General features: G+C 41.4%; 1 protein-coding gene across 3 annotated transcripts in view; it reads left to right on the top strand.

Moving 5' to 3' along the window:
• The window catches only part of LOC138736324 (wings apart-like protein homolog), a 150,319-nt gene that overhangs the window by 83,501 nt on the left and 43,310 nt on the right, over nucleotides 1-23,508 (top strand). For all 3 annotated transcript variants that reach the window (XM_069885641.1, XM_069885642.1, XM_069885643.1), the window contains 7 exons: nucleotides 5,263-5,415; nucleotides 9,288-9,424; nucleotides 15,142-15,253; nucleotides 17,313-17,537; nucleotides 19,671-19,782; nucleotides 21,276-21,373; nucleotides 22,248-22,324. In XM_069885641.1, the coding sequence (XP_069741742.1) occupies nucleotides 5,263-5,415; nucleotides 9,288-9,424; nucleotides 15,142-15,253; nucleotides 17,313-17,537; nucleotides 19,671-19,782; nucleotides 21,276-21,373; nucleotides 22,248-22,324 (914 nt within the window). The remainder of the gene's footprint in view (nucleotides 1-5,262; nucleotides 5,416-9,287; nucleotides 9,425-15,141; nucleotides 15,254-17,312; nucleotides 17,538-19,670; nucleotides 19,783-21,275; nucleotides 21,374-22,247; nucleotides 22,325-23,508) is intronic.

The following is a 23,508-nucleotide window of genomic DNA, read 5'->3' as shown; positions in this document are numbered from 1 at the left end:
TTCCCACCTCCATTCTGACAGTAGGAGCTTTTGTTCTTGTTCCATTGCCTCCATGTCCCATCACGTGCTCTGACAACTTAGTTCTATACCTCATAACCCTAGTCCTGCTTCAGCTGATCAGACTCATCTGCACGTTATCTGATTAACAACCAGCTGGTGACCTATTTACTGCTGAGTGTGGCTAACTGCCTTCTGATTCAGTTACACAACTTAACACTGAGCTTGAATTTCAGCTTGACTATCTTATAATCCATTTCATTCCCAAGCAGGTTTACTTGGATACTTAATGAAGTTCATTCTTCTAGCTCAGACTGTTTTATTTGCCCAATGAGGACATATCAAAGCCAGCATTGTATGGCTCACAATTAAAAGGAAGTGGTAAGTTGTTGCTGTGAATTACAATCCAGTGGAAGATCTACCTTTAGTATTTTACTTTGAAAGTCCATTCATTTAACCATTTCCCTTTCCTGGACTGTTGAGACATTGAGCAGACAATACATGTTCCAGAATCTGGCCATCACTGGTAACGCCAGCATTCATTGCCCAAGCGGTATTGATAATGAGCTATCGACAATTGGATCAAGAAAGCCACCATGTTAGAGAGCATTTAAGAGTCAACCAGATTGATTATTTTGTTTCAGATGCACCAATCTGCTGGAGGAACTCAGCGCGTTAAGCAGGTTCAGTGCACACAAAAAAATTCGACTTCTCAGGTCAGAACCCTTCCTCAAGAGTTTATCCAGCAGATTAGTCTTGGCGCCAGATTCCATCATCGGCAGTCTATTATATGTCTTGGGTGCATCTGGAGTCAGGCCACATAGGGATGGGAGATCTCCTGAAGGGCATCAGTGAGGCTCGTTATTCCAAATTTCTGATCGTTGATTGAATTTAAATTTCACTGCTGCCCAAGTAGGATTTGAACTTGTTCTCTGGACTCTTAGTTCAGGCATCTGGACTGTGAATGTAATTACGTATTTCCTTTTTTTAAAAATGAGTGAGAAATGATCTCCTCATAACCAACAGAATTGAACAGGTTGGATGAAGGGAGGATATGTCCTCAAGCTGAGGAGTATAAGCAGGGCTCAGTGTTAGAGTCAGATAAAGGCTATTTAGGACTGAGATGAAGAGAAATATTGAATTTGTTCAGATTTCTGAATATTAAGGAGTTGAGGTAAATTGGGATAGTGCCAGGAAATAGCATTTTGAGAGTAGAAGAATGGCCATGATGCATGGTAGAAGAGACTCAAAAGGGCTATATAAGGTACTCCTGCTGCAAGTTATATTTCCTTGTACTCACTGAGTCATTAATGTCTGTGTTTAGTTAAACATTGTTCTTCCGCATCTCCCTTTGATATTCCTCATCAATGACCTTTTGCACTTGCCAATTGTATGGCTTTAGAAGAAGTTGTTACGGAGTCCAGAGGACCCCAAAACCCAGCAGCAATAGATATGCACCACAACACAGGGTTACTTAAATAAAAGTAATTTTTAATTATGATTGAACAGGAAAACAGAATTAGACTTTAACTTATTATTATCAACCTACTTAATCCCCCCCTCTAATACTAAGGGCAGGTGTGTGTAATGTGTATTTAAGATTAGAAAAGTTCTTTGGATCACAGTCCAATCTCACTGGTTGCAGGCAATTCTTGTACTGTGCACAGAAGTTAGCATTAACAAAGTTCACCAGTCTTTGGTGCTTAACAGGCAAATGGTTACCACTCAGGAGGGTTCTTGTTGGTCTTCAAAGAGATATTCCTTTTGTTCCAGGACATTCGCAACTGATTCCTTCTCAATCAGTCTTGATGATGAAACTTGCCCCCTTTGGGGTTCTCCAGATGATCCCTCTTTCAGGTCACCTTTTAGACTGCCAGCCTTCTCCTTTGGCCAGACAGTCTTCCAAAGGTTTGCCAGCTTTGTCCTTCTGGAACTGATTTCTGTCTCCTTTCTCTCTGTTTCACACCCTCCCTCTCTGAGCAAAAACTGTTCTATCCCTTCCTGCAAAAATCATATGCTCTCCCAGGCAAGCTGCTGAATGCTACTTTGTTGCTTTCTGCAAAAAAGCTCTCTTCAAAGGTCCTGCAAAAATTCTGTGTTTTAAAATGTGTGTGTGTGCAACCTGCTCGAGCAATTCCTCCCAAGCCACCTCTAAATACTCCGTCACAAAGTGAATTAGGCCATACACCCATCATGTCTGCTTACCTTCTGACAACATCACAGCTGATCTTATACCTCAGCACCACTTCCCTGCATTAATCCCTTACCTATTGATTCTTTAATTGCAAATTATGGAATCTCATCAAAATTTTAAGTTTAGAAAGACAGCATGGAAACAGGCCCTTCCAGCCCATGAGCCTGTGCCGTCCAAATACACAGTATTCGTATGGTGAAAGGAAACTGGAGCACCTGGAGGAAACCTATGCAAAGACGGGAGAAAATACAAACTCATGGCAAACTGCGCAGGGTTCGAACCCAGATCACTGGGGGTGTGCGAACCACTGCGCTAACTGTCCTTGGTGCTATCTGAATCATTATGCTTTGTGAGCAGCTAACTAGATATTTGACAATTCACATAGAAAATAACCATTAGAATCATGACAAAGTTAATTAAGTTTTTGTTTTGGGGGAAGAAAAAAGCACTGACATGAAGGTGCATTCTTCTGATTTTGGTTCACAGTACTAATCAACAAATATTTTAGTGTAATTGTAGCTTGTGCTTGACCTAGTTCACTTTTAGATTACAGTCTTAGTTGTAGCATTTATCCATTTTTTAAATTTGTGAATCATGCTTCTCAAAGCAGCAAACTTAGTTATAAATTATGTATAATGTGTTCTAGGATTTTATTTACTTCTTGATTACACTGGACAATTTTTTTTCAAAAGGTTTGCTTCCTGTAAAAGAACAATTGGGGATTATGATAGACAACTTCAAGATGAACCAAAAATGATTTCAGATTTTCTGTCACATACGAAGTTGGAGAAACATTAACTTTTATTATATTTTGCATGAAAAATCACATAATGATGCTGACACATTGCGTTAGTTCGATGGACCTAAAGATGTTTTGTTGCTGATTTTCGTTTGTACTCAGCATCTGATGCTTCTCATGTTAGAGTCCAATAATCGTTCAGTATTCCAGTTGCCCTGATACCACTTTTCCACGGTCGTAATGTCCTGCTGGAACCTTTCACCATGTTTGTCACTGACTGCACCAGGATCAGCAGGGACCAAGACCAAGTGTGAATGGAGAAATGAATGTTCAATTCCAAGGTTTTGTATGCTTGAAGTCGATTTGAAATATGACAGGAAATCATAAAAATAGGTTATATCTAAAAGAAAAGGTGCGTGATTATGAAATGTTAAGGTGATCTTCATGATCAGCAACCCAAAATCGATTAAATACACCTAAAAGAGTTCCAGAAGCAAAATCTTCATTGTCCAGTGTTACTAACTGGGTAAAAGTAGGACGTTGGTGACATTGTGGGTTTGATGCTTAACATCTTGTGCATGCCAACAATAATCTTTTTAAAAAAAATATATATATTTTCCACATATAAACCTATGCCATTTTTACTTGTAATCTTGGAGCTTTATGCCAAGCATGACTTTTCTGTCTCTGATTAAGGTGTATGTATGTATGGTAAGTGGGTAACATTGGGCAGTATAATGGCACAACAGATATTGCTGCTGCTTCATTGTTCCAGTAATCACAGTTTGATCTTGAGCTTGTTGGATACAGATATATTGACGGGGAAGCTTGCAGAGAGGCTGTCTGGTTCCCAGTGACAAAAAGGAAGTCCTCCTTTTTTGCAAAGACATGTGGTTGGTAAATGATTTGGGTGCTGTGATTATAGGTGGCTGAATAATTGGAAGGAGCGTGAAAGGGATTGATGAGTATGCGAGGGAATAGACTGCAGGAAAATAAATGAGACCATAGGATTGCAGATTGGATGGAATGATTAGCTTCATGTTTCATACGATGGAACAGCCCCTTTGCCCCATTTCGTCTCTGCCGCACTATTTTTCCACCTCATCCCAATGACCTGCACCCAGTCTGTAGCCATCCATAGTCCTCCAATCAATGTTACTAGCTAAAATGTTCTTCAATGTCAAAAGTGAACCCTCATTCAGCACTTCAGCTGGCAGCTCATTCCACATTTTCACCATTGCGAGAAATTCCCCTTAATGTTCCTATTAAACATTTCCCCTTTCACTCAACCCATGTCCTCTAGTTCTTGTCTCACCTAACCTCAGTGGAAAAAGCCTGCTTGCATTTACTCTATCTATACCTTTCATAATTTTGTATACTGTACTATTAAATTTCTCCTCACTCTTCTATGCTCCAGAGAATAAAGTCCTAACTATATCTTCTCTGTGCTTTTTCAATTTTATTGATTGCTTTTCTATAGTGAGGTGACCAAAATTGCACGCAATGCTCCGAAATTGGCCTCACCTCTATCTTGTGCAATTTCACCATCGCATCCCAATTCCTATACTCAATACTTTGATGAAGGCCAGTATGCCAAAAAAACTCTCTTTTCAACCTTATCTACCTATAACAACGCTTTCCGGGAATTGTGTATCTGTATTCTCAAATCCCTTTGCTCCACTACTCTCCACAGTGCTTTGCTGTGTACCATTTCTCTGCTACCTCGGTTAGTCCTACGAAACTTAATCTGCATTAAATTACATCTGTCACTTTGCAGCCCATTTTTCCAGTTGGTGTAGATCCCACTGCAATCTCAGAAAGCCATCCTTGTTGTCCATGACATCTCTAATCTTTGTGTCATCTACAAACTTGCTGATCCAATTTAACACGTTATCATCCAGATCGTTGAAAAAGATGACAAACAATATCCGATCCCTGAAGCACCCAAACCATAGGGCTCCAGTTCGATAAGCAATTATCTACAACCGCTCTCTGTCTCCTCCCGCAAACCCAATGTCTAATCCGATGTACTATCTCATCTTGAATACCAAGTGACTGAAGATTGAAACATGAGACAATTAAAGTTACTGTAGGTTATAGGAATATTGATTCAAGAAAGGGGTTTATTGTGCTCTATTTTTAAACAGCAACTTCCCCTTTCTAACTGTGCTCTTTGTTTCATCTTGTGCATGATGAGACATTCACCATTGTACTCCCAAGAACTTGCAACAGTTGATGAGAAAATTTGCACGTGACCCAACAAAGAAATATAATAGTCATTTTGTCAGCATCTTTTTTCTTAACCTAGTTATTTTCTGGATTTTGCTCTTAGGTTGTAGCCACCACAAAGGAAACTCCGCAGAAGGATGAAGGTGTCTTCAAAGCCCCTCCTCCGCCTCCCCGTGTGATCAAAACTGTAACCATACCAACCCAGCCATACCAAGACATTGTGACTGCACTGAAATGTAGAAAGGAGGATAAAGAGGTATTGGGCTCCTTCTCATTAATTTGGATGATACAATCAAACTTGGATGTTGGCAGAGAATTTTGGAAACTTTTTAGCCATTGAATGTTTATATAAGCTGCTTAATTTAGCAATACTAAAAATTGAAAGTGTTGGCTTGGCTCAGAAGATCACAGTGCAATTTACATTTTTCACCAATATATTAACAGCATTGTTCCAAGCATTTTGAATCCTGTGTTTTTCTTTCTTCCTCACGGATTGCATAACTGATGATAACTTGGCATAGGAAGAAATGTACAGTTCCTCCAGAATCATTGAAATATATGGCAAGGTGTGTAACACATTGGTGCAACAATTGGTGTTGTAACATTGTACAGCACAAACAGGCCCATCATCCCAACTCATCCATGCTGACCAAGGTGCCTGCATGAACTTGTCCCATTTACCCGAATTGCGCCCATATCCCTCTGAATCATGGGCAACTTTTTTTTTAAACTCACATCCCACCTTAAGTATTACCTATGCCATGTGCTCTGTGATTAGTAAGGAATTGCTTAAGGTGGGATGTGAGTGGAAAGAACAAGGTTTGAAAACCACTGGTTTAATCATATCTAATTGACTGTTATGCACGCGGTTTCATAACTCCAAAGGAAATGGGCCAAGGACAATTTTTTTCAAGCAAAATATTTCAATAACCATGGGGTCTAGAGCAGTGGTTCTCAACCTTCCCTTCCCACTCACACGCCACCTTAAGCAATCCCTTACCGTAGGCAAGATGGAATGTGAGTTTTTTGAAAAAAGGTTGCCCACCCCTGCTCTAAACCATTCCTATCCATGTACCTGTCCAAATGCCTTTTAAAATGTTTTTGTACCTGCCTCTACTGCTTGATCTGGTATCTTGTTCCATATACTCACCAGCATTTTGGGGGTGTGGGGGTGTGAAATGATTATTTAAGTCTTTATCCTTTCACCTTAAACCTATGCCCTATAGTAGACAATCCTACCCTAGGAAAAAGATTGTGACCCATTCACCTTATCTGTACTCCTCATCTTTAAATAGATTAAAACTCCTGGTATCAGGCACCTACAGGAAATGGTAGATTAGTTACTTGAGACTTCCTCTTACAATGTCTGCCTCTAATACACCTGCATTAAGAAAAAAATAGTTTAAAAGACAAAAATACTCTTCTGCACTTGCACTGAACAAACTTCACTTGCATGAATCTATGAACCTTAAAGGAATTTTACTTTATTTTCAGTAACATTTAACCTTCGTTGCATCTCCATGGAGCCACCCGAAAGACTAATAATAACATTATAGATAATTAATTCCCCCTCCTCCCCAAGTTACAGATAAAGTCTTAATTATATACTTAATAATATACTAATAACGATGAAGAATCTTATGAAGCAGGGAACAAGTGTCTTACTAAGCAGGCAGCCAACGACAAGTGGCATCAACATCATACTGAGCGATGCCATTTTATTGAAACACAACTTTATTCACACAGCTGCTCTGTGCAAAGCACAGCCAAGGCACCCTGCTGGCTGAATATTTGCTCTCATCTTTATAAAATGTTTGTGTTACTGAAAGAAAATCTACTTTTACAATTTTAAAACATTTATTTTAATTTTTATTTAGTCTTGTTATTTTAAATTTTTATTTATTTTCCTCTTTTTTTCAGTTGCTTGAATTCTGGATAACGGGGTTTTACTGTATATAAATTAAAAATTTTAAATTTGGACATACTGCACAATAACAGGTCCCTCCGACTCATGTGCCCATGCCACCCAAATCAATAAATTTTGAAATATATCACCAAGTTCAACCCCACATGTCAGGGAAAATATTCCCAACCTATCCAGTCTTTTCTTAAATGCTATCCACCACCAACAACGTCCTTGCGATCTTTCCTCCATCCTTTGCACTCTTGATAACATCTTTGTCAGCACTGCACACACTACTTCACGTGTGGTCTCAGCAACGTCTTGTTCAGCTGTAACACGACATCCACAACTATTGTACTCTGGCCTGATAGATATGATGCCAAACACCATCTTCCTCACCTACCTACCTGTCATTCAGGGAACTATGCACTTGTACCCCAGGTTTTCCTGACCTCTGCTATTCTGTGTGGAGTTTGCACATTCTCCATGCCTGTACATGTTTTTGTTGTGTACGTTTTCCTCTAACATTCCAAAAGCATATCAGTAGGTTAATTGACCACGGCGAAAAGTCCCAGTTGATGTAGCTCATGGCTAAAAAGAATCAAAGGGCAGTTGATGACTTATGAAAGAGTATAAGTTGCAGAATGCAGGTAAATAAGAAGCAGAAGGATGGAATGGCCTGATAGACCAAATATATTATTGATAGACCAAATAGTATCGTGTAATAAATAAGGATACCATTAAACACATTATATTTCTGCTTGGCTAAAAAAAATAGGAGGCAAACCCATTCCCACATCCCATCTCACAAGATATGGGAGCAGCCCATCAAGACTGCTCTACCATTCTAATCACGAGCTGATTCTTCCTCCCACTCAGCCCCACTCCTCGGCTTTCTCCCCGTAACTCTTGATGCCCTGATATGCAGATGTACTCTGCTTTAAGAATGCTCACTTTTACGAAGAAACCTGTGTTCGCTTTTACGAAAGCAGAGGCCGTGATAGAGGCTGCGCGTGCACCCCGAGCTTCTCTTCCTCTCTCTCCTACATCTCAGTCTCCTGTACCTCCCACCACCCAGCCTCCGAAGACTCACCCTAATTACTCTGTACATACATTATTTATACTTTATAGACTGTGCATTTATCATATTATTCCTACTTTTAATAAATTTTAAGTGTTATTTTAGGTTTTAGGTGTTATTTGGTAGGTTATTTTTTGGGTCTGGGAATGCTCAAAAAATTTTCCCATGGAAACCAATGGTAACTGCTTCTTTGCTTTATGCCATTTTGGCTTATGAAAGGTTCCATAGGAATGCTCTAGTTTCGTAAACCTCTACATCTCGGCCTAAAATGCACCAAATGGCCTCACTTCCACAGCCGCCAATGACACAAATCTTCCCAGGTCAACAAGTGTCAAGATGCTGGAAAACTGGAGCAACGCACAGAGTGCTGGAGAAACTTAGCAAGTCATGCAGTATCCGTGGAAAGCAATAGACAGTTGACCTTTCAGGCTAAAAACCCTTCAGCAATCGCAAGAACCTGAGGGTTAGGACAGGAAGGCAGGTGAGAGGTGAACACAGGTGGGAGAAAAAAAGGTGATGGGGAAGATACACTCAGAGAGGAGGAGGGCGGGGGGGGGAAATGAAGGAAGGTATGTGTGACAGGAAAATGAGAGGCTGTTTCTTTAGAAAGCAGTCTCTATCTCCAAGGACCCTCCACCACCCAGGTCATGCCCTTTTCACCCTGCTATCATCAGGAAGGAGGTACAGGAGCCTGAAGACGAGCCCTCAGTGGCACAAGAACATCTCCTTTCCCTCTGTCAACAATGAACCACAGGCGTTGACTTTGACTTTTTCTTGCACTATTTTTTATTTATTTTGTAAAGTGGTTTATATAAATGCACCGTGATGCTGCCACAAAACAATGAGTTTCGTGACATGTTCATGACAATAAATTCTGATTCTGGAATAGGAAGGGTTGGAGAAGGGAGATAAATGAGACCAATGAAAAAAGAGAAGTGGGGTGATGATCGCCAGAATTGAAAGATTTCTGTTGATGCCATCAGACTGCCAAGACAATACAATACAAGTTGTTGTTCCTCCCTGTGGCCTCAACCTGCCGGTACATTCGGCTATGGACAGACATGTCAGTATCTGCACTGAGAGGCAATGTGCCAAGTTAGTTCCATCTTGCATTCATGCTGACTTGCACTGGATTTTATTTCAGTTGTACACTGTGGTCCAGCACGTGAAGCACTTCAATGATGTGGTGGAATTTGGAGAAAACCAAGAGTTTACAGATGATATCGAGTACTTACTCAGTGGATTGAAGTGCTCTCAACCTCTCAACACACGCTGCCTTAGGTAGGTTATTGTGCACAGAATCGTTTTGCTCAAGTTTTCCTCAAAATCAACTGATACATTCTATATAGTTCTTGATCGTAATATAGAACAGATTTGGCATTGTTTTCTTGGAAATCCCTCAGATTTTTGTTTGCATTGTATGAGTTATTCAGAGGAAGGAATTAATGAACTTTACCTATTGTATGGAAAATAGCAGTGGTTGTGAAGAATCAATCAGCTCTGCCAAAGCCTGTTCTTTCTGATTTATCAAATGGCTTCACTCTTGTGTTCTGATTTTAGGGGGCGAGATCTTTCACCAGTCGGATCATTAGTTTAAGCCTCACACTGTATCCTGAGCCGCAGGTCGACTCTTCAGTGCAGTTGGAGTGGGGGGGGGGGGGGGGGGGTGGTCTGTCCTATCATCAGAAGCAATTCTGTTGCTCAAATTGAGGTTTCCTGGGTGCTCTGGCTGACATTCTTTCCTCAACTAATAATTGCATGTTCATTAACCTCATCATGTTGTTGTGGGACCCAGATGTTGATGGACTGATAGGTTGAGTTGAATTGCCGTCAGAGTGCTTGTAACACTCTTAAGGATGTGAAAGGTGCTGTATTAATACAGGTACTTTCTGAATTCTTCCTCTAACACATTTCAAAATTGGAATTTGCAGCTTATTTTTCTCCGGTGTGTGGATGACACTCCAGTTCATGTTAAATTATTTCTCCTATCTGACCTTCGAACTAATGTTCCCCGCGAGTCCATAGAGTCTTGCATTGTAATAGTTGGTGCAACTTTTTATAGTGTGCTTGCTGGAGCATGCAATCAGGAGCTGAAATGACTTTTGTACCAAGTCTACAGATTCAACGGTGGAAGCAGAGTGAGGAAAAGCAAACCTGCAATCAGCCGTTGACATGTTAGAGAGGCACTGAATCAAAGTAGATTTAAACCAGCTGTCATAGTTTAATCCACTTAATTATGCCAAATCTTCACAGGCAGTGGGAACTTTTGATAGTGTCCACACTATACTATTTGTTACAGATAATTCACTATGTTTGGATTTGCATGGACTCTGGTAACCATTTACCATTGTGGTTGATTGCATATCAGTAATCTTTGAGATGTTTGTATATTAAACTGCCAGAACTGCTATATCACTGTGCTGAGCAAATGACTGCTTAGTCATTGTGTACTAAGTAAACATTGAACCTGGCAAATCCAGCTCTGGTGTGACTAAAAATAAATGTAGCTCACAGTGGAACTCAGACCAATCTCTTGTTTAGTGATGATAAGGTTATTGTCATGTGCTTTATGCTATGTGCATATGTACCAAAATTCTTGCCTCCTGAAGCCAAGTAGATATTTGTAAAGAAAAGCTACAACAGTAGACTAATTAAATTTTAAACAAAATTAAAGTTAAATATTTAAGTTGGTCTTGTTTAATCCTCTGCCCCTAGACACAAGAAAAATTAGGATTTCCTTTGCTATCACCTACCATGCCACCAGCCTCCACATTCAACATTTAACAAACTCCTTGTGCAATTTCCACCACCTACAAAATGATCCCATCATCAGACACATTTTCCCCTCTCACCCTTCTGCAGGGATAGCTCCCTCCATGACTCCCTCGTCCATTCATTTTGTCCCACCAATCGCCTCCTTGGCATCTTCTGTGACACTTTCACCCATACCTCATTTCTCACCACGATTCGGGGCACAAGTAGTCCTTCCAAGTGAACAAACATCACTTATGAATCTGCGGGAGTCATCTTCTGCATCTGGTGCTCCTGTTGTGACCGTTTCTACATCAGAGAAACTATATCTGTACTGGGAGATTGCTTTGCTGAGTATCTTCACTCTGCCCGCATCAGCCAGGGATCTCACGGTGGCCAACCATTTCAATTCTTCACCCCACTCCCACGCCAACGTGTCTGCCCATGGCCTTATAACTCTGCCAAATCAATGCCACCGGTAAATTTGAGGAGTATTACCCAATATTCTATCTGGCCACTCTCCAATCTGACAGCATTAACATCAACTTCTCTGGTTTCTGCTAGCCTACTCCCTGTTCTCCGTCTCTTCCCCATCTCTGTCTATTTTTTCTTCCAGCTCTCCATCCCCTTCCCTCTCCATTCACAGAGCCACTCCCTCCTTGATCTATGTATTATCTCCTGCCTGTGGACCTGTACTCCTCTTGCTGCCCCTCCCCCCACCATTTTGTTCAGGCACCTGTCTATATTTTAGCTGATACTTTGATGAAGGGCTCAGGCCTGAAATGTTGGTTGTGTATCTTTATATTCGTTCTGTAAAGTACACTGTGTGACCTGCTGAGTTTCTCCAGCATTGTGTTTTTACTTCAATCACGGTGTCACAGGCTTTCGTGTTTTACTTAAATCAACAATTTAACACAATTAGTCTAGAGTATCCAATTATATATCATTGCAAGTTGATGTGTGATGGTCTATGCTATGCCAGTCAGTAATAGACCACTGCAGGATGGCCTGAATTGTGGATCTTTGGAAGGGAAAAGAAATGGGCAGGGTAGGACAGTGTGGTGGGGCACCAGCCAGGGCAGGGAGACAGAGGGCTGGGTGGGGTCGGGGAAATAGAGGGCAGGTAGTGCTGGGGAATAAGAGGGTGGGGTAATGAAGGAGCATACGAGGGGCAGGGGAATGGGATGGGCCAGGGACATAGGGTGGTGGGGACAGGAGCTAGGCAGGACAGGGGGTCTGGCTGGCCAGGAGGGTGGGGGGGGGCAGGCACGGTAGGGGACAAGGTAGCAGGGTAAGGGTTAGGCAGAGGGAGTGGAAGGGAGGCACTATTTTGGGGGGGGAAGGTGTCAGGGCAATGGACTGGGGGAGAGGTTCAGGACAGTGAGGGAGGGGGAATGCAAGTGGGATGGGGGGAGCGCTGGGCAGGGCAGTATGACTGGAGGCAGTTGTCCAAGTTGTGGGTTGGTGGTATCGTATTGCAAGAGGAGGTCATGGTTTGATGATATATTGTTCAAAGGAAGTTGGTCAACTAGGCCACAGCATTAGGGCCTTAGTAAGCAGATTACTCAGTTTGGAGTGGAGGACGATTATTGTCATACACAAGTTCAATGTGTATCTGCACCAAAATTCTTGCTTGCTGCAGCCAAACTGGTACAACCAGATAGCATAAGGCAGTCAAATAATTGAGATGGACAATGTCATACCTGCAGTTGATGATGAATGGTCTTAGGGAAGGTCAGAGGCCACTTGGGAAGGTATTCCAGAGGCAGAAGATGGACAGTTTGGGGTGACAAAGTTTAACCTGTCAGGGTCAAATTTCATTAAGATAGGGACATCAGGGCATGTCTTGAGGCTTGTTCAACATCAGAAAGGGGGAAGAAGAGATGAGGTGTCGTTCTGTGAGGAAATTGGGTCAAAGAAAAATTAAGGATGGCTTGAATTTGAGAGCGGCTGAAGTTTCCAATATTTGATTTGGTTTTTTTAAACTTTATTTAATATTTTCAAAACAAAAACTTTTGCTAAGTCCGTAATATAAAAATGAAAACTACAACTATCCCACCCTCAGCAAAGTCCATTAGGGAAGCATTAAGAAAATAAAAGAAACACATAGAGCAGTTTAAGATATTATTAAATTCATACGTTTCAAATAAGGCGACCACATCTTAACAAAAAAGTCATAATTATCATGCAAATTATGAGAACAAAAATATTATTTCTAGACACAATTTATTGTATTCTACTTCCTGCTCAATATGGTATCTAAATTGGAAATGAGCTGACCACTGTGAATAGCCCTGCAAGGGAGTTTCCTGTTATCTGTTCCTTCTCCATTTTACCACGCTTTGATCTCTATCTTTGCATCTGATGAAATGGTGCAGCCGAGATAGGTAAACTGGTTGACCGTTTTGAGTTTTGTGTGTCCGATGGAGATGTGGGGGGGCTGGAAGTCATGGTGGGGAGCTGGCTGATGGAGGACCTCAGTTTTCTTCAGGTTAACTTCCAGGCCAAACATTTTGGCAGTTTCCACAAAACAGGACGTCAAGCGCTGAAGAGCTGGCTCTGAATGGGCAACTAAAGCGGCATCGTCTGCAAAGAGTAGTTCACGGACAAGTTGCTCTTGTGTCTTGGTGTGAGCTTGCAGCCGCCTCAGATTGAAGAGACTGCCATCCGTGCGGTACCGGATGTAAACAGCGTCTTCATTGTTGTGGTCTTTCATGGCTTGGTTCAGCATCATGCTGAAGAAGATTGAAAAGAGGGTTGGTGCGAGAACGCAGCCTTGCTTCATGCCATTGTTAATGGAGAAGGGTTCAGAGAGCACATTGCTGTAACTGACCCGACCTTGTTGGTTTTCGTGCAGTTGGATAACCATGTTGAGGACTCGCCAAGGCAAATAGCCCCTTTGGAAGACTACACAAAAGAGTCTGGAAAAACAACCAACTGAAAAACCTCACAAAGATAAGCGTATACAGAGCCATTTTCATACCCACACTCCTGTTCGGCTTCGAATCATGGGTCCTCTACCGGTATCACCTACGGCTCCTAGAACGCTTCCATCAGCACTGTCTCCACTCCATCCTCAACATTCATTGGAATGACTTCATCAACATCGTAGTACTCGAGCTGGCAAAGTCCGCAAGCATCGAATCCACGCTGCTGAAGATTCAACTGCGCTGGGTAGGTCACGTCTCCAGAATGGAGGACCATCGCCTCCCCAAGATCGTGTTATATGGCGAGCTCTCCACTGGCCATCGTGTCAGAGGTGCACCAAAGAAGAGGTACAAGGACTGCCTAAAGAAATCTCTTGGTGCCTGCCACATTGACCACCGCCAGTGGGCTGATATCGCCTCAAACCGTGCATCTTGGCACCTCACAGTTCGGCGGGCAGCAACCTCCTTTGAAGAAGACCGCAGAGCCCACCTCACCGACAAAAGACAAAGGAGGAAAAACCCAACACCTAACCCCAACCCACCAATTTTCCCCTGTAACCACTGCCACTGTGTCTGCCTGTCCCGCATCAGACTTGTCAGCCACAAATGAGCCTGCAGCTGACGTGGACATTTACCCCTCCATAAATCTTCATCCGCGAAGCCAAGCCAAAGAAAGATCTCTATCTTTAACCTGGAAAGATCTCTATCTTTAACCTGTAATGATGCCAAGTATCAGCTCAAGAAAGCATTCTCTATCTGGGCACATTGTTGCCTTCTGAGACTCATCGTTGAATTTTACACTTGCAGTTCGTTGCATTTTCCCTCTTGATGCTCTTCGATGTTCAGGCACATTTATTTCATTTCAATTAATTTTTGCGTTTACCATTTCAAATGGTCCACTTGTAAGAAATTGTTACCTAGATGACCCCAGCACCTCATCATAAACATTCCAACCTTTCCCTTTGAACTGAAAATGTGTGTTTTCTGGCTTTTCCAATTTGGATCGAGTTGGCATTTCAGGTCAAGGGCTCCATTTGTCTCTCCACGGGGGTTATTTGGCTGAGTGCTTGCGGGGTTTTCTGCTTCAGCCTCAGATTTCCACCATTGTTTTAATTTGTAATGTGCCAGTTTAATCCTACAGCCTATGCACTTACAAGTCTGACTATAAGAAATGTAAGAGGCGCTTAGGCAATTTCTGCTGGTGGCAAAAAGGAATTTCATGTAATACGATGCCGTTTTATTGCTATGACAGTGAATTGAATCTTGAATCTTAAAGAGCAATGTCTCTCTTTTAAGTTTTGCGTTTGCGTTGCCTTTCAGTATTATCAGCTTGGCTACCAAATGTGCCATGCCCAGTTTCCGAATGCACCTGAGAGCTCATGGGATGGTAGCCATGGTCTTCAAGACACTGGATGATGCACAAAAGAACCAGGTAGTCTTTTTAAATTTTAAATTTAGACAAACAGCACAGTAACAGGCCGCTTTGGCCCACAAGCCCATGCTGCCCAACTTGCACCCAATTAACCTTCTCCCTAGTGCGTTTCAAATGATGGGAGGAAACCGGAGCCCCTGGGAAAAACCCACGCAGATACGGGGAGCGAATACAAACTCCTTACAGATAGCGTGTTATTCAAACCCCAATTCTTATCACTGTTAAAAGCTTTGCGCTAACCGCTCTGCCAACTGTGACGCCCTAAACTGTTTCATTCACTTACTTGAGGAAGTAACTATTGATACCAATTTTTGTGGTTCTTTTTTATTTAAGTTCTTAAATTCTTCAAGCATTGGCATGAAAATTAACACTGAACTAGTTGGAGCTCATGATTAAATAGAGTTTCTGGGGAATTTTAAGAATAGAAACAACAGTTGAGATTTAAAAGGGAGCACCGTACTAAAATCCCTGATGGGCCCAATGAGTGGTACTCAAACAGCACAATGACCTCTAGTTGAAGAAGATTTTAAGGGACTAGTGTGGGTGAGTAAGATTCAAAAAGAAAGAATTTTGAGATCAAAATGCTCTTGTCATCCAGGAGCCACTGCAAAGCATCATGCATGGCAATCATGGGTGAATTGGGGTCTTTGCAAGTTAGGTGCGAGATTACGATTTATGCACCTGGATGCCCAATGTCTCTTTTCCTCAGTGGCTCCCAACGGCTAAAAAAGTTCACTTTGATCCGAGTGCATGACTGCTTCTATTGGATATGTCAGTATTATTCGACAGGTTCCTGTTCTCAACTCTGCAGATCGGTATGCCTTCTAATTTGGAGGTTGCAACCATTTTCCCTCTGCTTGGAAATTTACTCTGAGATGTAGTTTCACCTTCATTTTATAGCTACCTGTCTTTAAATTTTTAATTTTTGAATTTCGACATGCAGCACAGTTACAGGCCATTTCAGCCCGTGAGTCTGTGCCGCCCAATTTACACCCTATGAACCGACACCCCCGGTACGGTTTGAACGGTGGGAGGAAACTGGAGCCCCCGGAGAAAACCCACACAGACATGGGGAGGATGTACAAATTCCTTTCAGATAGCATGGGATTTGAACGTCAGTCTGTTCCCAAAGTTTGTCCATTTGAAGTGAATGCTACATAATTGGAAATGTGTTTTGATACAGTTAAAACCCTTGGTATCTGTGCCTCTCGGCATGGAAGATGCCAGATAACTGAACTTTCTGATTGCTTGTTGCGTGATTTGCGAACTAATGGCGAGTTGCACCAATTTTTAAATGCATATATTTTACATATTTATTTCCCATAATTTTTTTTACTTGTTGCTTGAGGCTGTCAGTTGCTTGAATTCTGAACAACGAGTTTTACTGTACTAAATATCTAATTACATAGTCTTCATCTGCTCACTTGATATTCACAAATCTTTTTACTCATAAAGATTGCTCTGTATTTCTGGGAATGTTGGTAAATACAGTGTGTATCTGCGGTGTCCAATGAATGCTGTTGAACAGGAAGTGGATTGCATCGTTGTCTTGTGCGAGCAAATAGTGAAGTATCTCGAGCTGAGGTGTAGTTGGAGATGGGATCAGGAACATGAGTAGGTTTTCAACTGGATCCAGGGATCAGAGTGTGGGCTGGGTGGGCATCTGGGTTCAGGATAGAGAATGCTTTCTTGTGGCACCTTTCTCTCTCTCCTGATTGGAGCAGTGAGAAGAGAGCCTGTGCTGGGTGGTGAAGGTCTTTGATAATTGCTGCTTTGGATGAATTCCAGAGGTCAGGAATGTGAAGATTTGGCTGGAGCTGGAGTGTTTGTATGTTGCCACTTGCAGACATACAAACTAATCCATGCAGGGGTTGACCACTGAATCATCGTTTCCTTGGTGATATTGCCAGAGGCTTTAGTAATATCCTGTTTTCATTGTTATCCACAAGAAGCCTATGTCCCCTAATGAAAATGTGGTGTGTGTGTGCTCAGTGTCCTCCTTTTGTTATTGTGTGGCCATTCATTGAGTCCCTCACAGTTTTTTTCATTAAATTGTCAGAATCTAGCTCTTTGCACGGCGGCACTAATGTACATCCTGAGCCGAGACAGGCTGAACATGGATCTGGATCGAGCCAGTCTGGACTTGATGATTCGCCTTCTGGAGTTGGATCAAGACCCATGCTCACGTCAGCTGAATGAGAAGGAAATGAAAAAGATAAAGGAGAAAATCCGCAAGCTCTGTGAGACCGTTCACAACAGGCATCTGGATCTGGAGAATATCACGGTAAGCAATTGCTACTTGGTATCTCCTTACTTTAAGTTTAAGGGAGGTGCATTTAATTCAGTGGCTGATTAATACTTCATAAAGTGGAACTATAATTTAGTCAATGGAGAGCTGAGGAATTGGAGTTTCTCTGCCATCAGGTGATTGTTCATATTCCAAATGCTGCCCTATACCATTACTGATCCAGCAATGTGCAGTGAACCCCATTCTGACTTCTTACAAACTTACTCCTGGTACCAGCCTCCACCATCATACCTGGCAATGCATTCAAGACACCAACTACTTTGTGTTTTTAAAAAAAAAACACTTAATCCTGACATCTCCCCTCACCTTAACCAGATGTCCTTTGGTATTTGCTACTGTGTTGTTCCACAAAGATGACACCTGATTGATTGGCTGATGGGAGGGTATGCTACAACTGTACAAGATACTGGCGAGGCCACATTTGGACTACTGTGTGGAGTTCGTCTTCTTACTTGAGGAAGGATGTACTGGCCTTGGAGGCAGTGCAGAGGAGGTTCACTAGATTGATTCCAGAGATGAGGGGGTTAGTTTATGAGGACAGATTGAATTATCTGGGACTGTACTCTCTAGAATTCAAAGAATGAAAGGGAATCTTATAGAATGTATAAAATTATGAAAAGATTAGAAAAGATGGAGGTAGGTATTTTATTTTCCACTGGTAGGCAAGAACTAGGGGACATAGTCTCAAGATTCAGGTTAATGCATTTAGGTCAGAGATGAGGAGGAACTGCTTTTTCCAAAGGGTGGTGAATCTGGAATTCTCTGCCCAGTGGAGACAACCTCAGTGAACATATCTTAAGGTAAGATTGTATAGTAGGGAAATTGAGTGATATAGGGAAAAGGCAGATAACTGGAAATGAGTCTATCATTATATCGGCCATGAACACATTGAGTGGCAGAAGACGCTCAAAAGGCTGGATGGCCAACTCGCTCTCATTTGTTATGTTACTATTGGAGCTTTGGTGAGATTCTGAGTCTAGTATTGCAGCAAAGTCCTGCTAAAGCAGCATCATGCATGTCTATTCTAAAGTTTGCCCCATTAATATGGCACAGTGGTTATGAAGCAGTTGTTACTGGAGTATTCGGAGGATAATCACACTAACCCCCTCATCTCTGGAATCAATCTAGTGAACCTCCTCTGCACTTCCTACAAGGCCTTTATAATCCTTCCTCAAGTAAGGACGCTAGAACTCAACGCAGTACTTCAAATGCAGCCTAACCAGTATCTTGTACAGTTGTAGTATTACCTCCCATCAACCAATCAATCAGGTGTCATCCTTCCTGAACAACACAGGAACAAATACCAAAAGACATCTGTTTAAGTTGAGGGGAGGAAAGTTAAGGGAGATGTCAGGAGTAAGTTTTTTTTTAAAAACAGAAAGTAGTTGGTGTTTTGAATGCATTGCCAGATATGATGGTGGAGGCTGGTACCATGTAAGAGGTCATTTGAAGTAGGCAGTTGAAGTTGTTCACACAACCATTCAACTGTTTGAAGTTGTCTGTTTTGCTGTTGTTTAGTAGATTGTTTGAGTTAATCCAATGAGCTTTTGTATCCAAAACTGTTGATTATCCAGTTGCAATTGACAGGTAAACTTACATAATTGCATCAGACAGGAGGGAACAGGCAGGTTTGTATTCTGGGTCCACTGAAATGTGGCTGGCATTGTGGATTCTGGCCCACTGGCATTTTCACAATTTTGGATCTATCACCAGTCACCTATCCTAAAGAGACTGAACATTAAAAACTAAGGCCAATACATCAGGATTTGCACCATATGGGATAAGTAGTTTGAAATCTAGAGTTTCTTAATTACTAACAGCACAGAAGGCCAGAGAGGAAGATGATCAAACTTGGGAGGCATTGAGCAGATTCATAGGTACCATAGATTCAATGGTCAGGTTAAGGACATGTCAAACTGGGAGAGGGGAGAAGAGATGCAATGTTATCTGCTGTCGAACAGTAATGTGGTTGTGGATATCTGATGTCCTACTGCTGGTGCTGCCTGACAGAATATTGTTATTTTGTGACACCTGGTACAATTAAGGTATTTGTGGGAATAAGCTGTGCTTTTCTTGCTTTTAGTGTTGAATCTGTTTTCTTTTGGACAGACGGGACATTTGGCAATGGAGACACTGCTTTCCCTCACATCCAAGCGAGCAGGAGACTGGTTTAAAGAGGAATTGAGACTCTTGGGAGGATTGGATCATATTGTAGATAAAGGTACACGTCTCTACATTGTACCATCAAAAGGTACTTTTAAACTTAGACAAAATGCAAACATGGTTTTCCTTTCTCATCATGTGCCAGTGGGTGCAATTATTACATACTAATGTCCAGGTTTTGAAGCTCGTTGATCCGAAAGGTTAGAATGAGGAGTGTTTGACAGTTGTTTTGACTACTTTAGCAGATTTTTCTTAAATTTTCCACAATTTAAAATGTGCCCAGATCTTTCTTTTCCAGTTTAGGTGCTGGGAATGAAAAACCTCAGCAGAAAATGCTGAAATGTTTGCAGGTTGACTATATCTGTGGAGAAAGACACTGTTTGAAAGGTCATCAACTTCAAACATTAATTGTGTGTCTGTCATCGGTAGTTAACTGGATATTTCCTATCTCTTCTATTTTTATTTGTAAGTTTAGTGGTGGAAATCTTGTCCAGTTGCTGGCTATGTGGGATAGCTTCGGACATTATTCTCCCATTGAGACCTTCATTCTTGTATGATATTAAAAATAGTTCATTGGAATATGCCCCACTATTTGAGCTGTGGTAGTTGAATATCCAGTATTTTGCTATAGTGACTATCTATACCCACTGCAATACTGTGCACTCAACGATGGAGCACTTCAAGGCCAATGTTGCCATTCTCCCTTGTAGGTGTGCATGCATCCGAGTTGGTGGTGGGCACATCAACATGCTGGTTGATCATTTCCACTACTTTGGATGGTGTGAATTATTGCCAATACTTTACTTTCTCTTCATCTCTGAATAATAGTTCCCAGTTCCTTGGCTGCATACAACTCTTAAACCTCCCCCCCTCCCCCAACCAAAACAAGGAATTCAGCTTCATATCCCTTATGACCAGCAGCATCTATCATGAATAATATGGAACAGACTTTGTCCTGGTGGAGAAAAACTCAGTCCCGGTCTCCCAGTAGATGATGGTTAGTCAGTCTGGGTCTTTTCTGAATCTAAAACCAGTGAACAAATTGGCCTGCTCCAAGGGGAGGGTGTGGTGGATAAGATCATTCTGTGGCAATTCTATGGAGTGGAGGTGAGCAATAACAATCGTAAAAATGATTCTGACCTATTGTGGGCTCATGAGGAACTGATGTGGGTCTGTCAAGGGGTTCTGGTCAATTGGAGTAGCCCTATTTGAGGGTGTCCTGGTTTCCAATGTTTCCTTGTTAAGTAGTTGAGCAAAATTTATATTTTTGGATCTGATTTTTTTAAAAGAATTACATTACACGGGTTCCTAAGAATTGAAGGTTTTTCTTATATGTATTTTTCTGATATATATGCACATTTAGAGGATTTTCATACAACCAGGAATTTGAGAACTTGTTTGCTTTGTCTTCTTAGTGAGGATTTAGACCAATTTTCATTTGGCCCATTTATCTGGTGCTGATAATTTTCAGTTTTCCGACCTATGCTTCAGACATTTTGAGATAACAACCCATTTATCCTAATCTTCGTAAATCTGATTCTACATTACCAGTAAAAGAATGTGTGGAGCAGTTGAGTGAAAATGAAGAGCAGGACAAACTGGTCGTATCGTTGTGGGGTGCAGAGCGATGTTTGCGGGTATTGGAGAGTGTAAGTTTCATTGTGATTCACTATCTGTTTCTAATTTGCATTTGCAGCGTAACTCACAACAATGCTTGACAGAATGGAGGAATATTTCTTCCGCATATCCAGAAAGCATTGCAGAATATCATTCCTTGTCTGTAATTTCTACACAGATTTTATTTGTACTGCTTGAGGTCAAAGGAGTTCACAGAATCAAAGATGTATGGTGTGCAAGGAGGTAATTGGCCCATACATTCCACTTCAATGTAGCTGCAATCTATTTAGTCCCACTCCCTAATGCACTGTAAAATTTTCCCTTCAATGTTTTACCCAATTCTATTTTGAATGCACCACTCTTCCACCAGTGCTTTAAGATGCTAACTGCTTGCATTTAAAGAAAAGTTTTCCCTCAACTATCTGCATCATTAATGGTACTCATTCACCTTGCCAAATGTGAAGTGCCCAGTTGTAGCTCTTAGCTCTCATCCAGAAAGTGGGTGAAATGTTTACATTAGGTCCTTTCAAATGGTCCACTTCATAACACCAGTGGGCCCACAATCCAAATTTTGAGTCCAGGGTCGGAGATGATAGCTTCATCAATTGATTGTTTTTGAACCATTGATGGGGAATGTTATTTCAAAGAAAATATTCACCGGCTCTCTACATAGTGGCAACCAAAATGCCATATACATTGTGAGTGTTCGAACTGCTGATATCTGTCACAGTTTGTTGCATCTTGCAGTCGTGTTTGTCTTGATTCTGTTTTGGAATACTGAGGTGGAACAGAGAAAGAGTCTTTGCCAATATAAATGTTTGCTTGACTTCTCTCCAAATGTTTGAATGTACTGCTGGGTAAATGTACTTGCTGCCTTAAATTTATTTATTTATTTTTTAAAATCAGGTCACAGTTCACAATCCAGAAAACCAGGGTTATCTTATAGCATACAAGGACTCCCAGCTCATCATCTCTTCTGCCAGGTAAGCATGTGATGAAGAAACCCTTCATATTTTTGAATGGGGGGTAAGGTTCACCTGAATGCTTTCTGTTTGTGTCTGTCCAAGTGTGCATTGGAAATAAATTGTGTGCCCTTTAAGATGGGCACAAGATGTAGTCTCTTCCTGGACCCAAATATTCTCTACACATTCATTCACACAATTATTTTAAATTCAATTTTCCATCGGTGATATGTGTGACCAAAAATTCCTAAAGAAGTTCAAGCTGCATCTAACTCCATACTTTTCACCTGAGAACCAAAAAAAAACAATGTCCGATTTTAAATTTTTAGAATCCACTTCTCAAAAACCCCTGCAGCAAGATTTTTTTGTGGGAGGGAAGACTGGAAAACAGTTTTGCTATTGATCTGCTAAATGTGACATTTCCTGATTTTTAATGTTTTTAAATAGTCAGTGAAAAGGGATAATAGACAATCAATTTTAGTTGATACAAGCTCTCAAGATCTCTGCCTTGTTAATGTGGCATTATCATAATTAACTCCAAGGCATGCATCAGTACTTCAGATCTGTCTGAATTACAGTAGTAATTAAGTGTGCCTGCCATAGCTGCCGATGACCCTCAATTCTTTATCAGAAGTTGAGTAAAAGTGAATTTAAACCTCATTGTTCCTTTTGCATCAGTATGGTCAAATTCTGGAATCTGACAATGGAGAAGGAGGTTATTCATTGTTGGGCTCCATGATACAGCTTTACAATTTGTTCCACAGCCCTGGAAATACTTTTCTTTCAAATATTTATTTCATTATCTTTGTCATTTAAAAAAAAATTAGACATACAGCACGGTAACAGGCCATTTCAGCCCACAAAGTCAATGCTACCCAATTTACACCAAATTAACTGATCCCCCTCTCCCACCCCCCGGTACATTTTAAACGGTGGGAGGAAACCAGAGCCCCCGGGGAAAACCACTGCAGACATCGGGAGAATGCACAAACTCCTTACAGACAGCATGGGATTCGAACCTCAGTCCTGATCGCTGGCACAAACTGTGCTACCCATGGTTTTGCTATCTAATCACTGCTTATTTGGGTATTGCTTTTCAGTTGCATCTCCACGTGTTTATGGAAAAATCTTCAGTGATGGATTTTTTTAAAAAAAAACTCCAGATGCTAGTTATCAGAAGTAAGAGCAGAAAATTCTGGAAACAG

Source organism: Narcine bancroftii, chromosome 6 (assembly GCF_036971445.1).
Source record: "Narcine bancroftii isolate sNarBan1 chromosome 6, sNarBan1.hap1, whole genome shotgun sequence".
In the NCBI taxonomy this organism is placed as follows: domain Eukaryota; kingdom Metazoa; phylum Chordata; class Chondrichthyes; order Torpediniformes; family Narcinidae; genus Narcine; species Narcine bancroftii.
The sequence above is the reverse complement of the archived record's forward strand: the minus strand, read 5'-3'. Positions and strand labels throughout refer to the sequence as shown.